Source organism: Amphibalanus amphitrite, unplaced genomic scaffold, assembly GCF_019059575.1.
Source record: "Amphibalanus amphitrite isolate SeventyFive unplaced genomic scaffold, NRLGWU_Aamphi_draft 001372F_arrow, whole genome shotgun sequence".
In the NCBI taxonomy this organism is placed as follows: domain Eukaryota; kingdom Metazoa; phylum Arthropoda; class Thecostraca; order Balanomorpha; family Balanidae; genus Amphibalanus; species Amphibalanus amphitrite.
In genome coordinates, this window is record NW_024882865.1 from 124,990 (window position 1) to 150,725 (window position 25,736).

Here is a 25,736-nt window from a genome sequence, read left to right on the forward strand (position 1 = left end):
GCGTCAAAGGACACTTTTTGTTTGGATTTATTCCACTCAGGGTGTTGAGCTCAGGTTAAGGTCAGGTCAAAGCTACTCGGGTCACAAAATTGATCGGATGAAATCATCTTGCACATCATTCGATTCGGCAGGTCTTCCGGAGTCCATTGATAGCTTTTCGGACTCGCTAGCTCAATTTGTCCCAAACATGAATATATTTAATTTTGACCCTTGATCTGACCTTGACCTGTCGCTTGAGCTTGACCTCAAAATTCAAATTTCAGACAGGTTTTAGAAGCGTTCCACCGAGTTTTCGAACGGTTTCGGAGATAATACGGGGGGAGCATTAAATGATCTACCCCCAGTCAGTGGTGTTCGACTGAAGGTTTGGTCAAACCCGGACTAACCCTCGCACTTATAGGGGAGGGGAGAGACCAACGGACACCACCCTCTCGTTTTTTCGGGAATAACAGGCAAAGGCGGCTGATGGCGACGAAACTGTCAGTACCTTTAAACTGATGAATTTTACACCTATCCTGAAAATTTCATGACCCTGACCCAAAAGAACTTTGACTATTCCGAGACCATGTCAGGCCGGAATCATGATTCGGCGTATGTATGTCAGCACACATTTTACGCGCGTCGTCTCCAGTCTTCTTGTGGTTGTAAACATTCCAACGTGTGAAATGTTTGTCCCATGCATTATGTTGGGTGTCAATGTCACGTCGAAGTCATTGACCTAGATGACATAGGATCAATTTTTCTAGTTTTAGGTACACGTTTCTTGGGTAGTTTTTTGGAGCTGTTCTCGATTTTAGCACCCATTTGAAAATTTAGGAAGTAGTTTTGGTGCCTACGTAACATGTTACGAATCTGTCAGTAGTGGTTGACATCATAGATACTTACCTATTTCATCTTTAATCAAAACTAGCATTGAATTTGTTATCAGGACCCAGAGACACCCCACAACACGCTCGCTCTACGATATTCTGGCAGTTTCCGATCTTCCCGACTTTTGGGTCATTGACGTGACCTGGAAAGTCAACCCTATTTTTCCTAACAGTCACCTTAGGTCAGGTCGGTCACGTGATATCACCATTACCTATAAGTAAATGGGGAAAGAAGGAAGCTGTTATTTTGGCGCCGGGGGGGGGGGGAATGATCTAAAATTATCTCAAGTGCACGGAATCGTGATTTAATCCTCACCTTAACCCTCGCCCGCACATGCCATTTTCCCATCCTAGAACGCACATGGGGGGGGGGGTGGTTGCCACCCCCCCCCGCGCCATTTCGTTCCTGTTGGAGATAGAGCTTAGCAGTAAAGACCAAAAAGATTCTTTGGGAAGAGACGAATCCAATGATACCCAGTTTTACCTTCTCAGGTCAGTCATTGACCTTCCAGGTCAGGTCAAACTAAAAAATGTTGCTGTTTTGGGTCACCGTTGGATATCAAGTGTGCTGCTTATCAAATACCGATGACGATGCTGTTTTCTGGTGCCAAGCCAGCTAGAACCTCTTTGTCACACTACCCGACCAGAATTTTGCTGCTGAGGTCATTTCAGGTCAAGTTAGGTCAAGGTCAATTATATGTGTTTGTATGTCTGTGTGTGTCTGTGTGTATACTGATGTGTGCACCGATTGTTTTTGGGTCCATATTACATGAAATCATGATCCGATAAGCTTTTACCAAAAATGCAGTCAAAAAACTTCAAAAAAAGTAAATTCAGCTTGCCTAAAACGCAATTATCTTAGATGACCTAGGTTGACCTTGACCCTGACCTTGACCCCTGTACATCGTCAGACAACATGTTCCATGATAGGTAGGAGGTAAGACTGGCAAAAAAGGCCGAAATCAGGGTGTCAAAAGCTCATAAGGCCCATAGCAAACGCAAGATGTTGAGAATTGGCCATTTGGGTCATGACATGACCTGAAAAACAAGGTCATATCTCCGAAACCAAAAATCACAGAAACTTGAAATTTTCAGTGGACATCAAGAAAGGATAGAGGAGCAGCTATACGAAAAATCAGCTTTCTAGCTCCAAAAATGTTGAGTGCAGAGCAGAAAGACTACCTGGGGGGGGGGGGGGGTGGCAACCACCCCCCCATGTGCGGGCGAGGGTTAAAAGGTGGGATGTTTCACTTTTGCAATTTTGACTTCTCGTGACGTCATTTATGATGTCACTAAGGTAATAATAGTTTTTCGTCAAAAACTCCCGACCAAATTGAGCTAGTGGGTCGCGAAAGCAACTAACAGACTTGGAAAAACTAGCCGAATCGAATGCTCTGCGATAGGACCTCCTTCAACCAGCCTCGTGACCTGAGGCGTTTTGACCTCACCTTGACCCGAGATCAATACCTTAGGTTGACCTCACCCGAGCAAAACGTATAGGTACTTACCATTCGACGCACCTGTGCGCCTGTGGTGTCAAAATCACGGCTCTGTGACTATTTTTGGCCGAAGTTATTTACCGAAACGGAAGCTGTACTATGGGGCACTTGACCTGACCTTCGAGATCTGGGATTTTAAAATCGGCTACCAATCGCTGTGTCTCGTAACGGCGCACATGCTCCTTTTTTCGCAAGGTCCTAACTCAATTAGGGGCGAAACGGCGAGGGGGTCATCCCCCCTCGGCCCTCGGCCAGGGCATACTCGTAGGATGTAGAAGATAAATAGGTCCGGCGAGGTTTAAATTAACAGCATCGGGTTATTTTGGTTATTTCAAAAGCGAATTTAAACTTAACCGAACATGACTATTGGTTACTGTACATAGTTACTCAGGTACCTAAATGTGTTTTGTTTGTTTTTTTTTTTTGGGGGGGGAGGAAATACACGCCTATTTTGATAAATTGTTATCCAATCAGAAAGCTTACTGACTTGATAACTAATCAATTAGCGTTACTTACTTACCTACATATGATAAATTCGAAACTGTGCCTTGAAACTTTTAGTTTCTTTTCATACGCGCGATACAACACGGATTGAGCAAGTAGGTATGCGTACCATTACCTAATCTATGCATGTGCATGTAATTGCTTATCCTCATTTGATACTCGCCGTCATCTCGCTGTCGTAGATAACATGAACTACCGATAGTGAACACACTGATAGTTCAAGTTATCTATGTCGCTATCATCACTGCATAGGTAACATGTCTACATGCTGGTATGACGCAGGGTAGGTATAGGTATGACGTACCGTTGCACAAACCAGTTGCAACACTGACAACAGTGCGTCGTGGGTCACCAATAGTAGGTGCCCTTTTTATCGATTGTATTTCGTCAATCGTCAGGAACCTTATCTTTAGTTTGTTTCGTATGTGTAACTGGCATTCCAATGCATGTATGCATTAGTGGTAGGTATCAGGAACCAATGAGTTAAGTGAATTTGGTTTTTGGAAGTTTTCGCCTTTCGCGATAGTCATCTTTGGATATTCAATAACCAGTATAACGCCTTTTGTGGCGACTAACGGAGCGAGCGAGAGGGTGAGCCTTGCACGTGCGAAATTTCGAGGGGGTACCTCCAGCTGACTTGTGCACGGCACCCTACTAGCCGGTCTTTAGCGATGTGCCAAATTTGAGCACAATCGGCCCAGCCGTTCTCGAGATCTGGAAGCGGCACCCTGCACGTGCGCACGTGCAAAATGGGTCCCAACTGACTTTTGCACGGCACCCTACTAACCGGTCCCTAACCATGTACGAAATTTGAGCGCCATCGGTCCAGCCGTTCTCGAGATCTGGAATCGACCCCTGCACGTGCGCACGTGCAGCAGCACCCCAACTCTGGCACATGGATATGTATTGCCTAGTGGGTGCCTACCTACATGCCAACTTTCAGCGCAATCGGCCAAGTAGTTACCGAGATATTGCAACAATTGCAAAAGTGACACCTCTTCGTTTTGCACGTGGCACGTGCATAAGGGGTCACCCACATGCATCGGGAATAGTCCAATACTTGGTAGAAGGAATGAAGCTACCCTACAAAAATTACCGCGTGTAAATCGGTCAAGTGGTTGCTGAGATATAAGCCTCGCAAAAGCGTGACCACGGCCGGCCGGCCGGCCGCTCATATTCAGAAATTTCCGTTAATCTAAGGAAAGACTACGCTCGCTTCGCTCGCTCCGTAATCAATATCGCATGGTAACATTGTTTTCATATTCGCAAGCTTCTCGCTGCTTCTTGATGATATGCATTCCCGTTGAAGTGAAGAGTCCTATTCCATTTGTGTAGATCCATACTCGAATTACACACAGCCCCATTTATCGTTGTTTGTCAACTATGTTCCTCGCATCATCTAGCTAAGGTGCATTCCCCTACATTACCTTTTACACCACCGCGCCGGTCTCACACTGTTCCTGTCTCACTGCGTGTCCTTGTCCCCCAGGCGATCACGGGCTGTCTCCTGCTGGTCGTCATCTCCGCCGCCGCGGCCACCTCCAGCGGCTGGGGCCGAAGCAAGGGCAAGGACTACCACCACTACCACCATATCGTCCCCTACAGCGGTGGCTACGGACATGGCTACGGCGGCTACGGCCATGGCTACGGAGGCTACGGAGGGTACGGCGGCTACGGCGGCTACGGGCATGGCTACAGTTATTACGACAAAGGGAAGAGTTCTGGCAAGAGGTACAACAGCAAGAGCAAGGTGAAGCACCACTACCACTATGTCTGGCCGGGAGGCTACGGTCCGTTCCTGTACGGCGGCGGCCATGGCAAAGGCGGAGGATATGGCCATGGCGGAGGGTATGGCCATGGCGGAGGAGGGTATGGGTATGGCGGAGGAGGATATGGGTATGGCGGAGGAGGGTATGGGTATGGCGGAGGCGGAGGACACTCTGGAGGATATGGAGGAGGCGGTGGATACGGCGGACATGGCGGCAGCGGCGACTACGTTCTCGTCGTGCCACTCGGCAAGGGTCTCGGCCTAGGCGGGCACGGCGACGGCCACAGTGTTCACCGCCGCTCGGCAGCGACATCGGGCGGTGTGAGGCTAGAAGCTGGAGTGTCTCACAAGGCCGACCGGTGGCGGGCAGTCAGCTCGGCTGTGCGACGGGAGGAACTGAGCGGCAGAAGAGAGGTCAGAGAGGCCAGCGGAGGTCACCGGCGCAGTCACAGGGTGTTAGAGGACCTGGGTACCAGGCAGTAGTGATTGCTTGGGCAAGAAGGGGGTGAGGATTTTATTGTATGCTCAGGATGAAACAATTGAATTAAAAGCTAGCAATGCTCTCCAAAAGCAAGCCATGTTTCGCCATGACGGAGTCTGTTGGCAATTGGCATACTCATTCAGTCGCCGGGTAGTTAAGGCTTTCGATGTTTTCCATGTTAACGATAGAAATAAGATTGATTAAGCTAAACCTCTTCAGTGTCGTAATATGTACATTTTATATACAACTATGAATCAATATATGATTCACAAATATTAACGTCGAACTGTGTACGATGGCGTACGACGATGTAAGTTGAATGTATGGACTGTAAGCACTAGTGGTGTAAGAAGAACGGCAAACGATAGCGGTACTCAGGCCTCAGATTCTCCCTCTAGGGCAGGTCCGCTTGTATATGATGTCAGTCACGTACGAGGAATGTGTAGCCGGTTGCGTGAAAAGAGAAGCACTTCACCTGTGTGAGAGGAGTCAAATGATTGTGTAAATGGTATTGTATGTACATGTGGATTTGGGCTATTTAGAATATCCCAAGTACAATAAACATTATCTGAAATGACCTCCCTGTGTGACTCCCCTCCCCCTCTCATCCGCCGTATAGAATAATGTAGAAATGTGTCAAACTTTCACTCTCTCCGCACCTCGCATGGCTGCCGGAAGTGCAGAGGACTGTAAAAAATAGGCTGAACTCGGTAATTTCGCAAAGCCTGACCTTTAGTGGTACATAATTAGACAAAGTCATTTCTATTAGGTTAACTAAGTTTGAGAGTTGAAGTTAAACTGAGACACTTTGCTTGCCAGAACAGACACCAGAAGCCAACTTTTCTTTTACTATACAGTGAAAATGAATAGCAGGGGTATGTTATTAAATTTCCCGTTGCTTGGCAAATCGATCGTCTTTCCCGTCGACATGTCCGATCCCGCATGATGTCAATGTGCACTCAAATATTCGGTGATGTGTTTGTGTTGTTGAATGTACAATGCAGGCCTATAGACATTCGAAGGCATTCTTCATGTTATAATCCAAACTCCTGTTTTACGCAAGTTTTTCCCCTCTGCCCGAATCACTACGCAACGGGGCTGGTGTTTTTTTTTTGGGGGGGGGGCGACTTGTTCACTTATATTGGTTTAGTGCAATTTATATTTTACAATTGAAAGTCGGTCCAAACACCAAATACTAAACATCGGATTGTATTCAAAAGTATTTCACAGCTGCAAAATACGGGTACTCCAATGCACATTTCTAAAAAAAACGTCTCACTCTAACCATATTGAGATACAATGAAGATAAATAGCGTACTATGAACACCAGCGTAACATAAAACATTACACATTGTAGGATGCGATTTCAGTCGGAACGTGATCGCCAATGAAATGAAAGTTCAATCTGCAATACGTAGTGACAGCTCATCGCAAGCAATTAGCGCCAAATGCTCGATTAAAGTCACCTGTACCTATGCGACGCTAAGGCGTTCCTTCCTTGCAGCCTACTAACAGCGCTCAAAACCAGCCAATAACGAATAACAAGGCCTCTTCCACTCCCATAAATAGTACATTTAGGTAGGTACTACATATCTACGATCTGAAATGCATTTGAACATGATGTGATCCAAATGTCAAAATGCATCACATATAGCCAACCGTAAAAGCCTCAAGTACCTAAAAAGAATGCATCAAAACTTTATCCTTTAGAGGCTACGAAAATATACAGACATGAGACAAGAATGGACGGAACTTGTATAAAACCGACTCAGTGCTTTCTTGACGTCAATCTTCAGACCATCCAAGCACGAACGTCGAAGTGTTTATGGCTCGGCAACATCATCTGAAAATGGCATCAATGTTATTGCAGTCAACACAAAATGCAAGTGCCGTGCAGGACCATAAAGTTATAAACGTCCTAATGTCAAACCACTCGAATGTTCGTCGTCAAAGAATTGTAGGAGGCGGCATTGTTGGCGAAAACAATTTTTTATTGCTAGAGCTTTAGTGACGACAGCTTTACTCAACCATCTCACACTCAATGCAAAGTAAATAGTCATGTACTATGACTTGTAAGTTGTACTCACATTTAGGGCCGGCCTCAACGTTGCCCTCGAACTCCACCGGCTGGGACACCTCGACTGGCGTCTCCACGCTGTCAGGGGCCTTCTCGGTCTCCACAGCCACCTTCTCGGTCTCCACAGCCACTTCAGTCGCAGGTTCAGCTTCCTGAGGCTTCTCAGTCTCCACAGGCTTCTCAGACTCTACTGGCTTCTCAGCCACAACCACCGGCTCTTCAGGTTCGGCAGCCTTCTTGGCCTCCACAGCCTCCTTCTCAGCGTCCACAGCTTCGACAACCTCCGGGACCGTCTGGAAGACCTCGGTGGTCGCCTGAGGCTCTTCCGGAGCTACCTCAGGGGTAACCTCGACACCGGGAGCCGGCTCCGAAGGGTACTCCTCGATGACAACGGGGATCTCCTCGGGTACAACGTCAAGGGTGCCCTCCGGGATGACCTCCGCGACAACGTCAGGGACGAGCTCTTCGACGACCTCAGTGACAACCTCAGGAGTGACCTCCTCGGCGACCTCGGCGACGGGCTCGGCCTCAGTGGTGACTTTTTCGATGGGAGCCTCGGTGGGCACCTCCTTCACGATGTTAGCGCAGCGGCGCAGGTCGATCTGGTTCTTCCGCTTCAGATCCTAACGAAATGAGACAAGACGTTAGGCCACGAGAAAACTTACAGATTCCATATACATTTGATGTGTAACCCATCCCGGATGACCTTTGCAATATTCTTCCTTCTGTACAAAGTATCGAAAAAGTAGCATTGCGACTAAGAACTTATTGATTTGACCGAATGCAACCATGATACACAGGTAACACCGTTATTCGTGCAGAAATCGGTACATAAAAGCAAAGCAGTTTCCGTGGTTGTCCACCAGTGACCCGGGTAAAGACCCAATAAGTGCCACTCACCAGCAGACCCTTTCCGTCGTGGAGCGACTCCAGGTCGAAGGTGGTCTGGAACGAAGAGAAGCTGGAGGCGACCACGCTGTAGTCGGTGTCGGTGGCGAAGTCCAGCAGCTCCTGGGCGCTCTTGTCGCCGGCCAGATCCAGGCGGAGGCACTGCAAGGGATCGGCTGGTCGTCAGCCGTCGTGGGAATACATTCTGAGAGAGGTCGACGGTCAAGCATGGGGAACGCCAAACGAAGCTAGAAATGTGAGAACTGAAAACCAGCACTTTGAGCCGCCTTGCATATTTGAAACGGTCGTAACGTTACGTCCTGATGAAGGCCCTGTATAGGCGCGTCCTGGCCAGGTTATAATGTGCCAGCTTTGTAGGTATCAGCAGGTGACGTGTTTTTGTTACGACTTAGTTAAATGGTGATGTGTCACAAATGACCATATCCCTCGCCAATTACCAGCGGGCAAAACATCCCAAAAGAATATTGCTGCTAATAAAGCTAATTGGCAGTCTCACCTTCCTGTAGTCGTTAGCGTACTGACAACGGTTGGCGACGTTGAAGACAAAGCGGGACACGTCAAACTTCTGGCTGTCGCAGTTGTCCATGTCAATGCCTGTGAAGCAGCAGTTGGGTCATGGTAATGTCGAGTTCATCGCAACGTCTAGTATGGCACACTTCTGTCAACGAGTTAGCTTTATAAAAGGAAAGACGATCTGGTTAACTTCTCAACGGTCGTGCTCAATACGATCGTGCCGTCTGATCAACGGAAACGGTCGCGGTGGCATGGCTCCCTCTCCCTCTCCCTCTCCCTCTCCCTCTCCCTCTCCCTCTCCCTCTCCCTCTCCCTCTCCCTCTCCCTCTCCCTCTCCCTCTCCCTCTCCCTCTCCCTCTCCCTCTCCCTCTCCCTCTCCCTCTCCCTCTCCCTCTCCCTCTCCCTCTCCCTCTCCCTCTCCCTCTCCCTCTCCCTCTCCCTCTCCCTCTCCCTCTCCCTCTCCCTCTCCCTCTCCCTCTCCCTCTCCCTCTCCCTCTCTCTCTCTCTCTCTCTCTATCTCCATCTCTCTTTTCCTCTCCCCTTCCCCTGCTCACCGTCGGGCGGTCCCTGCGGCGGCGGCGTAGCAGCCAGCGCCGGGAACAGAGAGGCAAAGAACCCGTGCTGCGGACCGGTGACGGCCGGCGGGTGGCGCACCGCGAACGGGTTCAGGTGCGAGCCGAACAGACCCAGGCCGGCGTCCTCCTCCTCCGTACCGGGACGCGGACCGAACACCGGCGCGAACGCCTCGGTGAAGATCTGGCCGAAGTTGGGCAGCTTCAGCTCAGGGAACTGGAAGAGCGGTCGCTGCGGAGGAATGACGGCTCCCGGCGCGGACGGCGCGGACTCTGTGGGACGAGACGGGGGAGATAGTGCCGGACCTGTGCTGTGCTGCCACCTGATCTGTGCTAGTTGGTCGCTCTACTACCTACTACCTGGTCACATTGGGAATGGTCAGATGGATAAAAATAACAGACAGCTTACTTAAGCTTATATCATGGTTACGTGCCGATTTTTGGCACTCATAAATCGATCATCTCAGTGCTCGAGCCAACTAATAGAAGGGCTTGCTCACTGTCCTGCATAACATGGCGATTTCTGTAAGAAACCGATAATTCGAAACACACCGTCCAAGTCTGAATGTGTTCAGCCACAGACTTCTCTATGTATATATAGAGAAGTCTGTGGTTCAGCCCATGACCGTGAAGCCTCACGATCCGACGCAGTTCGTGACCGCGCACTGGTGGTTCGTGAGTGTTCATTAGCCGTGTGAGGAGCGCGGCGGGCGTGCTTCGGTCACGGGTGGCCAGCCGAGCGAACCGTCTCAGTCCGTTCACCTCTTGTCAGCTGGATCCGTGGTGAAAGGACGAACGGCGATAGCTTGTCCGGGCTAGTGGAAGTGGCCTGACGCTCGATCAAAGAGATTGGAAACCAGTGGGAAAGGCGCTGATAGAGGAGTGGGAAGGTAGGTGGGAATGTTGGTGACGGTTTGCTGCTGTATGTCCGCTTTTCAGTTTTAAGTGTAATTGCTTCTCTATCAGCCCAATGATTCCATTAAAAGGTTTCAATGATGCGTGGTTTGTTATCCGATAAATTATGTGCGTTTTAACATGCCTCGATGAAAAACGACAATGGGCGCAGATGTTCATTTTGAAATGCTCTCTCCATCCAAACATGGAAACATGGCAGCGGTCGTTCCTTACCATCGATGCGGTCCGGACTGAGAGCCTCAATGGGCACCATCTCCTCCACCATGGGCACCACTTCTTCCACAACGGGCACCACCTGTTCCACGACGGGCACCACAGGTCCGTCGATGCTGTTCACCTCGTCCCGCGGGCACAGTCGGAACTGGACGCTCCTCTTTTGCGTGAACTGAAACGGGGCGGAAAGTGCGGATAAAACATCAGTTGGTGCATGTCATAGATGTAATGAAGCGTAACAGATTATAACTCACTTCGTTTCTCAATCAGACTTAACGCGATTTGAATAGCAGTGGCCATGATAAAATTTCAGGGTCTGGTTAGTTGAGACGCAGTCCAAGATGCGGTCCAATAAACAGCCTCATTTAGCAAGCGTGGACTGTACAGTGTACAACACAGCTGACCACTAAAGTCTAAATTCTTGACTGGAGGTCAGTGGCAAGGGAAAACCAAAATAACGCATATAGGAAATAGTTCCCGCTAAGTTAGCGGGCTAACTATTCCATTGTTTCAAATGAGTATATGCTAGCATTTCATTTCAAGTGTGGAACTGGTTTACGGTATACAGTTAGGTGCCACGCGGAAAGGTGTTCATATCGAATCATTGGTGGTTTGTTTCATGTTCTTACCGCTCCGTTCAGCAGAGACAGATGGAAAGAAGAGCTGAGACCAGCAACACCGAACTGAAACAAATGAAATGTGTTAGTTTGCTCGATGGAAACGTTCAATGAGAATCACAGGTGTATTTCTATATCCTCGTTATTTTATTGATCGTAGTCCTCGAGCAATTAGGCATCGTACTTTGCCAACTTGTGCTATATACCGAAGTGACGATATAAAAAAGATGACGACTACGTTTTAACGTCTGCGTTAACACGCCAAGTACTGTTTACCGGATATCGCTAAATAAATGCGCACGTACGATTAACCCTCGCCCGCACATGGGGGGAGGGGTGGTTGCCACCCCCCCCCCCCAGGCAGTCTTTCTGCTCTGCACTCAACATTTTTAGAGCTAGAAGGCTGATTTTTCGTATAGCTGCTCGTCTATCATTTTTTGATGTCCACTGAAAATTTCAAGTTTCTGTGATTTTTGGTTTCGGAGATATGACCTTGTTTTTCAGGTCATGTCATGACCCAAATGGCCAATTCTCAACATCTTGCGTTTGCCATGGGCCTTGTGAGCTTTTGACACCCTGATTTCGGCCTTTTTTGCCAGTCTTACCTCCCACCTATCATGGAACATGTTGTTCGACGAAGTACAGGGGTCAAGGTCAGGGTCAAGGTCAACCTAGGTCATCTAAGATAATTGCGTTTTAGGCAAGCTGAATTTACTTTTTGTGAAGTTTTTTGACTGCATTTTTGGTAAAAGCTTCTCAGATCATGATTTCATGTGATATGGACCCAAAAACAATCGGTGCACACATCAGTATACACACAGACACACACATACATACAAACACATATAATTGACCTTGACCTAACTTGACCTGAAATGATCTCAGCAGCAAAATTCTGGTCGGATAGTGTGACAAAGAGGTTCTAGCTGGCTTGGCACCAGAAAACAGCATCGTCATCGGTATTTGATAAGCAGCGCACTTGATATCCAACGGTGACCCAAAACAGCAACATTTTTTAGTTTGACCTGACCTGGAAGGTCAATGACTGACCTGAGAAGGTAAAACTGGGTATCATTGGATTCGTCTCTTCCCAAAGAATCTTTTTGGTCTTTACTGCTAAGCTCTATCTCCAACAGGAACGAAATGGCGCGGGGGGTGGCAACCACCCCCCCCCCCATGTGCGTTCTAGGATGGGAAAATGGCATGTGCGGGCGAGGGTTAAGGGCCTACGCAAACGTGGCGTGATATCGCATGCGAGCGAGGAGGGCTGTTTCAAACGCCAAGTCCCCTCGCGTGTTGGCCTTATGTCAACACGTCATATCCGTGCGGAAGTGTTGCCACGTAATTTTGGATAGGTACCGAAGCCACTCAGCGATGCCCAAGTCCAGAACTTGCGAGCTTCGAATGAAAATATGAATCGAAGTCGTCACTTTGAAACCGCTGCCTTTCATTTTCTGTGTTTCAGTATTGTGGCTTGTCTCATTTGTAATGTAAGAAATATACCTATTATTGGGACTTCGTCGATGTCCTTCTCGTGGCACTTGGAACCAACTACGAGTAAGGTAAGAAAGATTCGAAGAAAAAATATTTCAGGAACATAGAAAGACCTCTGGTGGATCTTTGAAATCGGCGCCTCTGTTCGTGGGAAGACTGGCTGGTCACTGACCACAGTCGCCATGGTAACTGACCGATGTGACCGTGAACTGGGGTAAAACACACACGTGTGACCGTGAGGTGACGGTGCCGAACGGTCCGTGACGGGACTATCGACCGCGCGGTCCGAGTCAGAATTCCGTGACCGTGACCGAGCCGGGTTCCCGGATCCGTTCTCTGTCACTGACCTGGCGTTAGTTCTGGTCAATAAAAAACGCACTGAATTTGTGGGAGCACCAGCGGTACATCTGTAGCCTTGTCACCCAAATGCACTGTGTTGACTTTCTACAGCACGCATAATCTATATTTATAGACTCAAATCCTGAGCTGTGTGATAGAGCATCAACATCAGCGTTCTTACCTCTTCCCTGTCGAGGAAGTCCCTCAGCTCAACAGCGGTCTTGGGCAGCTTGGTCAGGATGCACTGAAACAAAGAAACGTGATCGGTTAGTAGCATGAACACGGTGCGCTGGCTGCTTGTCCGTCTTTTTGGGCCCCTTTGTGCCTCATTTGACAGCTTTCGTGTTGCTATGGGAAAATTATGCTTGTTAATGTGCTGATAGTAATGCAATGCATGTCTTTCAACATATTTTACGTGCATTGGTAACTAGCAAGTGTTGTTGCTAAAACGGCAGAGACAAACAAACACTGCAAACTAATGCAAAGTAGGGGAGAGTGGGGAAAGATGCCCAGGGTTTGACTATGTCATATATTATTCGAAAATGACGATCGGAAAGCAAAAACTTGGAGTTTCAACGGAAGCCGACATCATTTTTCTCCAAAACTATCACACTTTCGTGCCTGAAATATGATAACTTTTTTGTTATTAAGCATTTTCCTGAAGAAGTGAAAGGGGGCATCTTACCCCACAGGGTGGGGAAGACGCCCCCTGGCGTTGGGTAAGATGCCCCCTGCACTATAACTGACATAAATAGGCACGTGAATCGCCTGAACGAATCAGTAGTCCCTTCGAGCCTGCAGTAGACACCAAACGTCATCGTAAGGGCCCTCAAAAGTAGTCGTAAGGGGCTTCAGAGGTCATCGTTAGGGCCATCATAGTCCAGCGTGGCCAAACAAGCCTCCGTGGTGGCGTTCGGAGACCACTGTGGGGCCCTTATAGGTCTTTATGATGCTTGAGGGCCCTCGAGCCCATCGTGGGGACCTCAGATGCCAGCGCGGCCCGTGGAGCCAACGTGGGAGCCCTCAAAGGATGTCGTGAGGGACCCTGGAGCCAATAATGGGGCCCACAGAGGCCGTCGTGAGGGCTCTCAGAGTCAGATTCCGCCCAAAAGCGCCGGCTCAGCCGCCGCAGGTTGACAAGCGCTTAACCCTCGCCCTGGCAGGGCATTTTTCATAACACAGCCTGGCAGGGGGGGGGGGGTCGATGCGACCCCCCCCCTCGCGATTGGCTCCTATGGCACCTAGAAGCACCAAATTTGGTGGGTAGGTGGGCCCCCTGGAGTTCTCGCCCCTGTGCAAATTTGGTTGCTCTAGGTCAATATTTAGGGGGGTTTTGGGGGGTATAAATGTAAAAATTTCGCTAAAAACAGGTCAAAAGTTTTTCGCTTATAACTTTTGATCTAATTAAGATAGAGCAAACAGAAAAGCACCAGTGAACTCAGCACGTCAAGGCGCGTCGAATAATATACTTTTTAGCTTGCTTAAGTGTACTTAAAGTTGTTCTTAAATTTTAAGTACACTTAAGTTAATAAATTAAGTTAAAGTTAACCAAATTGCATCATATCGTATATCATTCGATTCGGCTGATCACCAGGAACACAATGATACCATTTTTAAAGCTCTAGCGTCATTATGTGCCAAGTTATTGAAAAAAACGTCATTTGACCTCAGTTGACCTCATTTGACCTGACCCATGGATAAGTATACCAAACAAAGAAGCACCAAGTGACCTGCTGTTAAGTACTGTGGTTTCAAAGCACAAAAGTGATAGAACGAAGCGGATATCTCCAGTATTTGCCGAATTTATTATTTTCCCATAGGCTTAACATTACGACGTAATGACCTCTAACTGACCTCAGGTCACTGACCTCAAAAAACCCGAACTATATGTTATACAACTCGGTGAACTTAGCACATCCTGAAAGTTTGAAGGAAATCAGTGCAAAACTGTGAGTTGGACAGGTGCAAAAAGAAAATTGAAATTTGACCATGACCTTGTACCGGTTTTTCTGACCTGGTGACCTGACCCAAGGTCACACGGATCTGAAATTTTCAGGTCATATGTAAAAAGGTTGCCCCATAGGCTGTGCCAAATTTGGTGGCGCTGCGCGCCGCCGTTTTTACGCTATCTTCGAAAAACCTTAGGGGGGGGGGGGTCGCATCGACCCCCCCTGCCAGGGCGAGGGTTAAGTTGGCGACGACCGATAAAGGTCTTTATACGCCGTTGGCGCATAAATTGCCATTTGTCTCTCATCACAAGTATGTAATAAATGATTTGACGGGCTGCTTGAAGGACAGCCTACGGATTTAGGGGGGCGTCTTTCCCCATCAGGACAGGAGGCATCTTACCCCAAGGTACCGAAGTAACATTAAATCAGCGCAATTTGTTACCCATAAAACTACACCCTGAAACAAACTGTTTGGGACACTGTACACGCATGTTAATGTATCACGACTATAGCAAGGGACGCAAAAATTATCTACCTTCTTTGATCTTTACAATGTTTTGACGCCAAAATATTTTTTGAAAGCAGCAAATAAAAAACATGCAATCACCAGCCAGCCGTTGCCCAACTGAGCTTTGCAAATTTTTGTGCAGTTAACAAGGCAGGCTTCCGCTTTACGCTAAGAACATTAATTTCCCGGTTCGATTCTTTGTTTCCCCGCTAGAGGGGGTGGGGCGTCTTTCCCACCCTGGGCATCTTACCCCACTCTCCCCTAAAGTAACATCAGGGTATATTGAATTAGGAAGTAACATAGCATGCCTGTTTATGATACCCATTGTCCAAACCCCGGTCACGAACTCAACGGCTGAGCCATGAGAAAACTGCCATCCATCTCGCAAAGGAGCCGGAATGTGCTAAAACCATCACAGAACAGAAGTTCTATTGACCCTCATCAGCCCGCTGATGAGGGTCATGCGGTAAAAGATCGTGCCCTGCAACTGAACTCGAGACCCATTCTACAGCATGGAGTCCAAGCACGAGCGGGTGCCCAGTGCCCACCATATCGGTAAGAGTACCCGGTTCATCGGACACGCCTGCCTCGGGCCATCGATGACGTCATTGTGACGTCATAAGGTAACGGGATCTGTTGGGTCGGTCGGCCTGGTGCGATCGGACGCCGAACCCTTCCATGGCTCCGAGACGGCGGTAGGCCAACTCATGGACAATGGCATTCTCGCCAACCCAAGGCTCGAGAACTCCCGCCAACCCTTCGCCGGCCTGGTAGGTGTAGTCTTCTGCGCGGATAGACGGCGGCTGCCGCGACGAAGGGTTTGACAGTGGACACTGGACAGCGGGCGGCAGACAAGAGACGGTCTCCTTTCACTGACAGGAGACAGCAGCGTGCTGCTTAGAATGACTTGCGTAGAAAAACTGAACCATCTGCTTTTTCGCCGTGCCAGCCGGTTCCCATAGATTGGTGAGTGTACGGCGGCGCCTGGTTTTTGGTCGCATGACTGGTGCACTGCCGGACGGGCCAACGCGGTGCGGTGTATCATGGGTGGAACACGGCAGAATTTAAAGGACTCATGGCTTCTGTAAAAGACTCCTTCTGTGCAGGAAACCCTAGCTTGTATCGGCAAATGTGATTGCACTCAACAATGACAAATTATGTCATGATTATATGATACATACCGCATTATATTTTTCAGAAGACGAGTTCATGTCGACATTTGGTGACAGGCGCGATCCATAACTCACAGCACTACATATGATCCTGACTGAACGGTCCAGGATGTTCAGCATTGTCTTCATGTCGCTGGAAATGATAACGTTTCCTACATGTCGGCTACGATTTGTCTTTGTTATGAAGCACATTGTGGTTGTTGTTTGACGAAGCAGTTAAATCATACTTGTAATGTTACTTGAGTACACTGGGCTCCATGTAATAGCTTTCATTGTTTCAGCTGTACTAAAATGGACTGTTTGACAAGCATGCACCTTTAAACAAAGGTCGGCTGCTTTTTCATGCTCGATATTCATCACACTTCCATGTTTCCTCCAATCTTCGGCCTTCACTGACTCTCCTGGGCCCAGGCTCTGGACTCCAAGGCTCCAGTCACTAACCACCTGGTGATGAGCACAACCGGTCCTAAAGCAGCTGAGAGTGTGTGACGTCACGGATGACTCGCCACCACTTATAGTGACGTCACCCAGGTGACCGCCGCCGGAGAGTCAATGTCAGACTAAGGTCAGCGGGCTGTTTCCAGAGCCGGTGCCAGGCTGTGCCGCCCTCCCTCTGTACACACTGGTGGAGTCATGGTATAGATGCCTTGTCATCCGTGTTGACTGAACAGAAATCCACAGGCTTATACCTACATACGACTCAGATGAAATCATAGAAGGTAAACTAGGGAATCGGTTTTTGAGCTCAGATGTAAACTGAAGTGCTCATAATATTTATGCTGGCTTGAGAAATGCTTTGCTGACAAGCATGTTATAGCCAAGCAAGCTGAGGAAAAATTCATCGCCGCAGCATCCAGCGGTTGAGCGGGATCCGTCAGCTTTGTTAAAGGGACCCTCCCACCTTCAAAAAAGTTAATGAATTGGCACGAAAGTGATGTCGCTCGGTTCAGAAAGAGCGAAAACGAATATCTACCAAATTTCATCGAAAAATATTCACCGGTTTTCAAGATATTAGACTTTTACTTTTGTTTACTTTTTGGGATCTCCGCTGTTCCTAGCGACTTTATTTGAAAGTGCGGCATTTGTTGCGCGCAAAGCAGCATATACCACCGCGTGCTACCAAACGTTTTAGTAAAAGATTTAAAAATCGTTAGATCTCCGCTGACGTCACAAATTCTAAGGGGGCATACCAATGCACTAGCCCCTTAGAATCCGAAAACTGCAAGTTTGAAATTACATATCTCCGAATTAAAGCATTTGTCGATGTTGTGAGTGCCCAAACCGGTATTTGCAGGCCATGGCCACCAATTTGGCTATCTCAACTCAAAACTAATGTTAAGGTGGGAGTGTCCCTTTAAGCCACACCTGTCCAATGCAAACCCGGGTGCTAGCTCCCCTACGGTGTCCTATTACGCTCTCCAAGGTCAAAGTTCATGCATTATAGATGAGCGGGCGTGCTGCACCGGCTCCAAGATGAGCCTACTCCTTATGTAAGCACCGATTGCCGAATCGAGGGAGACCTTGGGTAACTCCCTCCTCCGACAAAGCTTGGGACTCAGGATAGCGTCACAGGACTCGCAGCAGAGGTCATCAGAGGTCATTGAGTCATTAGGATGATACTGCAGTTTTGCCTGGTTGGCTGATAATTGATGGTCCTAATGAGGTGAGGACTAGGTGTTTTGGAGCTTCGATACTCGGTGTCTGTCATACATGGCAGAATAACATGTCGGAGTAGCTCTTGCTGTTATAGTCCGACCGCGAGGGACAGACAGTCAAAATGTTCATTGGCTCTGTGCGTTTTGATACGGAGGGCTTAGAGACGGAACTGAACATTTGAACAGGTCCCCATATTTCGCAGGATTCCATGACCATGTCTTGTGAGGCTTTGCCTATTCCTTAATCGCGAGGAAACCTTACATTGCTCATTGCTGTACGCTGCATGACAGCTTATTCTTATTTCGCATGTCATAAAGTAGTCGGCATATTTTGGGTAAATAGAAGTCTGGAAAGACCAGCAGTTTTCACATGTTTGACATGGTTTGAAAGTTCAAGAGGGCCGATGCCGCCTGCTCCGATACCAGCATTCAGGGAACATCGGTATAAACAATGAACCATTCTTTGAAAGTCATTGATAACAGGTAAACAAGTAACAACAATTGCTACAGTTGTTACCGCATCTATCACAATGGCCAAATAACCGGCCACACCTGTGACTGTTTAGTGCGTTCCGCGTTAGAACGTGACTGCTCGGAAATGTTCCCAAACATGGGCTATGGGAAGCGCTATGGTGCCTTACGAGCTTCCTGCATTCGAGACACGCGATATAAATGGTTCGCAGGTTTTACGCCACTTGTCTCTCGCTGTTCCTTGATCTCTTTGTAGATAATTTACAACAAACTTGTATACCGTGGTTTCCGTAAGTTGTACAGGTCCAGCCACAAATCTGCCTGCGGCTAGCCTTCCAAGTGGCATTCCAAATGCCCAACGACAAACGTGTTCGACCAGGAACCCTCTCAGTCCTCTGGCGATCACTAACCTCTTTGAGCTCGACGTCGTCTCCACCGGAGGCCTTCTGACAGTCCATGACGATGTCGAACTCGTCGTCGGCGAGGTCGAACTTCCCCAGGTCGCAGTTGGGCTCCTCCTCCCGCACGGCGATACCAGACGGATGGTCCACGTTCACACCTGTCGAAAGAAGAAGGGGAAGAGAGCGATGGTGAACGGACTTGCTATCTCGATTTTTTTATTAATATTTTAATGGAGTTGCACAATGCACATAGCTCTAGCAAATCCTGTGTTGAAAAAAGCTTGAATTTATTCTTAGCTGAAACCCACAATATGGGGATATTTGTACCTTTGCGTCTTCTGTCTTGAGTAGTCATGGTCAAATTATTTCTATTCCACCGCTGACACGAAGCGACGCAAAACTGAACAGATCTCTAAGCTCCTTGCTCCTCGGGCGCCTCACACACCGCTCCTCCATTACCCACAGATCGCAAATTTTTCGTCTAAAACGCACCTCTGGGCTCTGACCAATCATTACCAGCTCAGTGATGGCCACCCAATCCTCTCAGCCGATGTTTTTAATCTCCTCTGAAGGCTGTTTTCAGGGAAAGAGAGGATTACCAAAAGCTACCGCGTGTTTATCAGCAGAGCATCTGTAGCACCAGGTCTCTGGATCGTCCAAACACGGGTGCCGGTTTTGGCGGCTTATGTAATAGTCATGAGAGGTAAAGGGTAGCCGCTGGGGCACCGAGCTGAAGGGAGCGTGGTATGGCGGGGTAAATATGTGGTGTGGATCTGACATGAGCGAGCGTGGTGTGGCGTGCAATAGACTGATTTCAGGAGCTGGGTAGCGGAGAAGTGCTGAAATGGGGAGATGCACGGATACTCCGCGCGGCGCGCGTTGGCCAAGTTGAGGGTTGGTGTTTCATTTATAAACATCTAGAGGATGGCCTGTGTCATTTGGATGCTGCTGTTGCCAGTGCACTGCAACATCAGCGAGTGACGATAGTTATAATTTATCAGCTGCATTCCTTCTGAAGTCTTGCATCGATTAATTGACAAAAATGTTCAGCTCTTGCATCAGTCTAGCCACCAAATTTTTCCACGCTACACCCGGTAGCTGACCTTAATTCCCAATCCTTTCTTCAAACACCGATAGCCCAATTGTGACCGGCTCGGCACACAGCGGCGGTTCAGCGAACTGCCGGTCGCGGCACACGCCGGCACCTCGTCCTCCTTCCAGGTCAGCTGACTGGCGCTCCCCGCGACGGTCCGCGGCCTATCCAGCTCAAATAGAGACCGGCCCCAGAGCTGGGTCGTTCAACTCGGCCAGACGGCAGAGAATTGGAGCTCAGTCACGCAGCCGCGATACGGTACACATCTAGTCATCGTCTGCGAGAAATGGTAGTCCGATCGACAGAAATTCGGCCTCAGAGGGAAAATACCGGGTCTGCTCTCAGAGTTTTTGGAGATAATGAATGCCGACCTCTATGATTTTGTTAGTTACTGAGAACCAGCAGGCGTAGGTATACTCCTGGTGAAGAAACTCTCTAGATGACTGAACGATGTTGTACGACTAACCACGAGATGACAACTTCGTTTGTATCCACCGCGCCAATGGAGGTTTAGTGAGACAAGTGATTGTGATGCCCGCTCTCGAAGCTGTTTAACAGCTAATACGAATCCGTAATTAGACTGCCCCTCGCTGTATTTGATTACACTCGCTCTGGCTCTTTCCACCACCATGCTGTTCTCTATTTGCCGTCCAACCCCGATGAGAGCTGCATGATAGTCACCAGATAACTCTTTTCCACGCTGTACGTCGCCCACCTCGACCCTTGCAACTAATCCAGCACCATCTCGGTCGGTCACTCACCTGCGAACACCCGCAGCGGCCTAAAGAGGTCGGAGAGGTCGAGTTTGGGCAGCTGGAGGGCGAACACGGCCGCCGACTCGTCCGGTACGCGCTGCGGGAACGGCTCCGGCGGCAGCTCCGGACCCAGCTCATCGCTTCGGTGTTCCGGACCGAAACGGAACTTGAAGAACGGCACTGAAATGCAGGGAGTTACAGCGGTTAGAGAGCACAGGGGAGCGCACATGTGGATATTGTAAGGATGGTGTTTGATTTTTCTGGTTGAATGCGTTTTTTTGTGTGGGAGAAATTGTGATGTCGGCAGATGCCCGACCGTCTTGAAGCGTCTGCGTTGCATGATCGGCTCTTACACGCTAGTAGAACTGTGCCGTAACGTTAACTTCGGTTCAAAACTTCAATCTTTAATAGTTAGATACCTTTCTATTGTGTCTTCTCTCAGACAAGCCAAATGAACAGTCCATACTCAAACTTGAGTTCCATCTTTTTTGTAGCAGATTAGCTAATGCAACCGGAGCTGCTACAGTATGTTAGGTGCAAAAGTCAGTCACCTCTTCTGTTTCGCCTGCGTGGAACTGGTTTAGAAAGCAGGCCAGACCAAATTCAACTGGATATACCAGTACGCTGACGAGCGGTTTCAAAGACCAGCGATGAATAATTCAGCGATGAAATAGGCACCCGTTTTTTCCATGGCTCTAGCGTTCCATACTCGTTATCTATCCGCTATCTAGCAGCGTCGAAGGTTATTGCTGATATCTGTCGTTCGAACGCTGAGCATGTAGCTTACCGAAGGCATCCATAGCTTGGAAAGACATGGTGAGGATTGAAGGCTATAAGCCAGAAGCCTCCCTACACATTACTTTGAATGCGATTTATTTTTTAAAGTATGGGAAAACCTATGAAAACACAGTCAAAACTTGTTATAATCAATTTTTTTCATTGCACGAAAAAAAAAAGTTTTGAAAGAAATAAGCTTCGAACCGTCTTTTAAACGGCTTTTAGAGCTTTCGTCCGAGCCTGAAGTGGATAGGTTTTACCGGGAACCTTCGTCAGCATACATCACGATGGCCAGCGGCGGTTTTTCGCTTACGTCCTTTGGATAGCCGCCATGTTCGACTCTACTGGGCTCTGCATAAGAACATGATCCAGCTGCCCCCAATATGTGCGGCTGCGACGGACTGGCCGCCGCGGTGACCAGGGTTTCATCCAGGAGCCGCTTTCACCAATGTTTTCACTCACGGACCGGGCGAATGAAGAAGGCGGCAGCCGGCGAGTTTTTCCGCTGTACCATGACTAGTACACTATGAGGTGAACTGACGTCATATCCTATCCTTTACCAACATAAAGGTGCCGATGGTAACCACATCTTGATGACGTATATACCAGGCATAGGTATATCATAATACTACATTTCCGGGATGTTACGTGTTTGAAATGTGTAGGAAGATACGCCTTGCTTCACCAAAGTTCGACTACGCATGCAAATGACGATATAAAAAGGATAAGAAAGAAGCTAAGTCGTTGAACAAACTGCTTTGCCCCATGTTCTATTGAGCGCTACGTTTTATGATGCTCAATACAAAAGATAAGCGTTACGTAGGTACCGTCGCCAGCGTATTTTAAAAGTTTCACGAGTTTCTAATTTATACAAATTTGTATAGATAATGGATAGGTAGGCAATTATTGGCTAAACAATAAAAATACTAAATGTTTTCACTACGAAACTTTATTTGTAAAAAAAAAATCAGAGCTCCCAAGAACGGTATCAAAAGGATGGTGCACGGTAAAGTTGCCTAAGCATGGCATTTATGATTTATTTGTTGGTACCTACAGTAGCATCAGGCTACAAATACAGTGCACCTAAATCCTAATTAATGAAAATCGTCACAAGTGACTACTAACCTGCCTGGACGGCGCCCAGAAGAACGATCAGCGGCAGTAGGCACCTCATGTCGGCTCGGCGGCTGGTGGATGACTGGCGGCGGCTGGCGCACGGAGCGGCCTCCTCACCACCGGGTACGGACAGGTGGAACCAACCCGACCGGCACGGCACGGGACGGCAACGGGACGGGAGGGCGTCACCGAACCATCGAGACGGTGGGCGGGGGGGAGAGGGAGGGTGCACTACGTGGGGAGAGGGGCGTCGGGTGTTTTTCGGAGGAGTGAAAATGGCGCAGATTCCTGGATGTGTTCGTGGGCTGAAAGAAACTGCTAGAAGTGCGTATCATGTTATGATGAAAACTTGACCCAAGAATTTAGGTTGGAATGTGAAGAGGGTGGAAAGTTAAAGTCGAAATGATGCACCGAAACGGTACAATGTGGATGAGAACTGAAGTTTTTGAGTGACGATTGACGAATGAAAGAGCGTTACCTATATTGATGGACATCAAAGCTTTGTCCGTTTGTTTGTCCGTTCTGGATCCCACTGTCCCATTTGTTGTTTATTTCCCATCGTGCTCTGGTTTGGAGCGTCTCTGATGTTAAGCAATTCCAAACTTTCAGGGAGTAACCCATGAAGCCCATATGAAGCACGCTTGTCCTGAGTTGTATCGGGTGTGTTTATGGTGTCATACTGTCTTGCTGACAGCCATTATCATAAGGCAGTTGGTCAATTTACTAAAAATGACCAGCCGGAGCCAGGCACTGTCACCATGACTGTCATATATTTGGCCAGTGACCCGGCCATCTGGTCTAAAACATGTGTTAGCTTCATTCTAAATATGTATGATGCGATAGATATTCTGACGTTAATGCGATCACACTTCACGGGAGTGTCATGTCGACGCTCAATCCCTGACACATCCTAGGCTACGCGACTGCCACCGAACCAGCAGAGCCAGTCCTGAGCGACGGGGGCACCCGTGTTCCGGTCTTGCCAGTCAGCTCGACCCGACTCTGAGCCGACAGTTGCTGGACGGCCGGACTCGATACATACCCGAGCGGCGGTGCCGGGCGGCTGAATCACCGACTGCAGAGCCGGCGCGGCGCTCACAATCGGTGACAGAGGTCGACGACACCGGCCGGTCAGGTCACCGGCTGACGGTCACGTGACCGGAACCTGCCTGTCACGTGACCATTCCAGTTGTGCGGCTGATTGGCTATCGCGCTGCGGCTGAGGTGTGCGGAGATTTTTCGAAGAAAAAAAAAACTGGAGAATCAACAGTGGATTAACAGCGGCTTTGGACCGAGAGGAACGTGAGTCAGATGCTGCCGAATAAGTTCCCCTAGGCGAGCGCGCACGGGTACCTACTGTTTAAAGAAGAAGCAAGCACTTTTGCTGTTGGGACCTCCTATTTGGGTTTATAAAAAGCATGAAGATGTATTGGATAGAAAGGCTGTTCAAATGTGGCCATGCATGGTATCTCATAGCCAAACTAAACATTAATGATGGTGATCTGTCTGTCTGTGGATCGATGAATGATGTTTAATGAATAAATGGCTGAAAAAACGTCAATCGTGACACTTGTGCGAATATGTTGTTTGACACAAGAGCTTGCATATAGCGCAGTTCGATGACCACAGCATTATCGCGAGCCTTACTGTTTTATTGCATATTGAGCTGTTATCAGTGAAATTAAAATATTAGCCGGCTACAGTTTTAAAAGATGCGGCACGCTTTTATGCTTCAAATGAGGACTGTTTTATTCAACCGTGGCCGAAGGATTTCAATACAGTAGCGGCGGAACACCTTCAATTAAGGGGAGGCACTGCCGACTTTTGGACCCATTTTTTTTTTTCTATGCAACGCCCATAGGGCTAATGTTAAAATGCCAAAATCAAAGGGGGGCACGGTGCCCCGGTGCCCTCACCGTTCCGCCGCCTATGTTTCAATATCGTAGGTAATGTCTCAAAAACTAATAGATACCCTTTCGTACACAAGCACTCCGTTATTTTACTCGATGAAATGTAGAAAAGTGACTTGAGAGGGCTGCGTTTTTAACACACATTAGCCTGCAAAGCTAGTCTACAATGAATAAAAAAAAAATGATATCTAAGACTATCGTAAATTTTTAAACTCCATTGGCGGCGGTTTTATGGCACTTCTTATGTAACCGCTGAATGTTCGAGAGGCTTTCAATTATCGGCTAGCTGCACATCATGCATAGCAGCGCGGCAGCTTGATTTCACTTGGATAGGTCGGATCACTGCCGCAAGCCGAAGTCCGAACGCTGAACAGACTGGCCTAACCGGAGTGTTGACGGATGTGGCGCACTTCCGTCGACTTTCTCCCGCTCTCCGGAAAAAAAAACATTCATCTTGAAGCACTAGGTCGTTTCAGATGCATTCCTTGAATTGGTATTAAATACCTATACCTATCTATAACCTACCTATGAAATAATTGTTGGTCCAATTTTTTTTTTTTTTTGACTTAGCTAAGGGTAATTGAATATGTTCTGTGGTGTTATAAAATGCCGGTAAGCAAGTTTTGATACAATGCGGCTACGACCCAGGCCTGTTAGTGCGTTACCGACTGACATGATCGTGGTGTTGAACCACAAATGTGCTGAGTTATGTTCCTTGCATAATGCAATGATTCTTCCACACATAAAGGACGAGAAGAAGGAAAAAATACAAAACTAAGAATGCGCACCCTATTTATTCTATAGGCATAACAAGTGTATTTAGAGATAAAAGCGTATTTGATTTGAGAGCCCAATGTCGTTGACTCAAAATACTGCATCGGACCGAGTACCTACCGCGCCCACTAAGAATTTACTACCGTAGTAAATTCTTGTAATTACTACCGTAGTAATTTCAAATTTTAAACTATTGCACGATCCTACCTATCTTGCCGTACTTACATGACCACCAAGGAGGCCCGATAGCAGACATGTGCATGGATCCGAGAAAATGGATCTGGGATCCGACGGGATCATAGATCCAGCTCTGTAATTTATCAAGAGATCCGTAGGGATCATAGATCCGAGTCTCATTTTTGCTTGAGATCCAGTGAGATCATAG

At 48.1% G+C, this 25,736-nt stretch overlaps 1 protein-coding gene across 1 annotated transcript; it reads right to left on the minus strand.

The window, feature by feature from the left end:
- Window positions 1–6,314: 6,314 nt before the first annotated feature.
- Window positions 6,315–22,967, minus strand: LOC122372557. The gene is made up of 11 exons (XM_043349861.1): window positions 22,677–22,967; window positions 20,781–20,954; window positions 18,936–19,084; window positions 12,952–13,014; window positions 10,950–11,003; window positions 10,321–10,492; window positions 9,175–9,465; window positions 8,604–8,701; window positions 8,099–8,248; window positions 7,209–7,821; window positions 6,315–6,964 (listed from the first exon to the last, which is right to left on the minus strand). Exons 1-11 carry the CDS (start codon window positions 22,723–22,725, stop codon window positions 6,945–6,947), a joined length of 1,833 nt encoding a protein of 610 aa, XP_043205796.1. The 5' UTR covers window positions 22,726–22,967; the 3' UTR covers window positions 6,315–6,944.
- Between the last annotated feature and the right edge of the window lie 2,769 nt (window positions 22,968–25,736).

What these genes read in the sequence shown, in the direction of transcription:
- LOC122372557 (XM_043349861.1), bottom strand. Translation starts at nt 22,725, where the DNA reads ATGAGGTGCCTACTGCCGCTGATCGTTCTTCTGGGCGCCGTCCAGGCA. An exon ending in GCCGCTGCGGGTGTTCGCAG is followed by an intron (nt 19,085 to 20,780) that starts GTGAGTGACCGA and finishes TTCTTTCGACAG; the next exon opens with GTGTGAACGTGGACCATCCG. An exon ending in ACGCTAACGACTACAGGAAG is followed by an intron (nt 8,249 to 8,603) that starts GTGAGACTGCCA and finishes GATCCCTTGCAG; the next exon opens with TGCCTCCGCCTGGATCTGGC.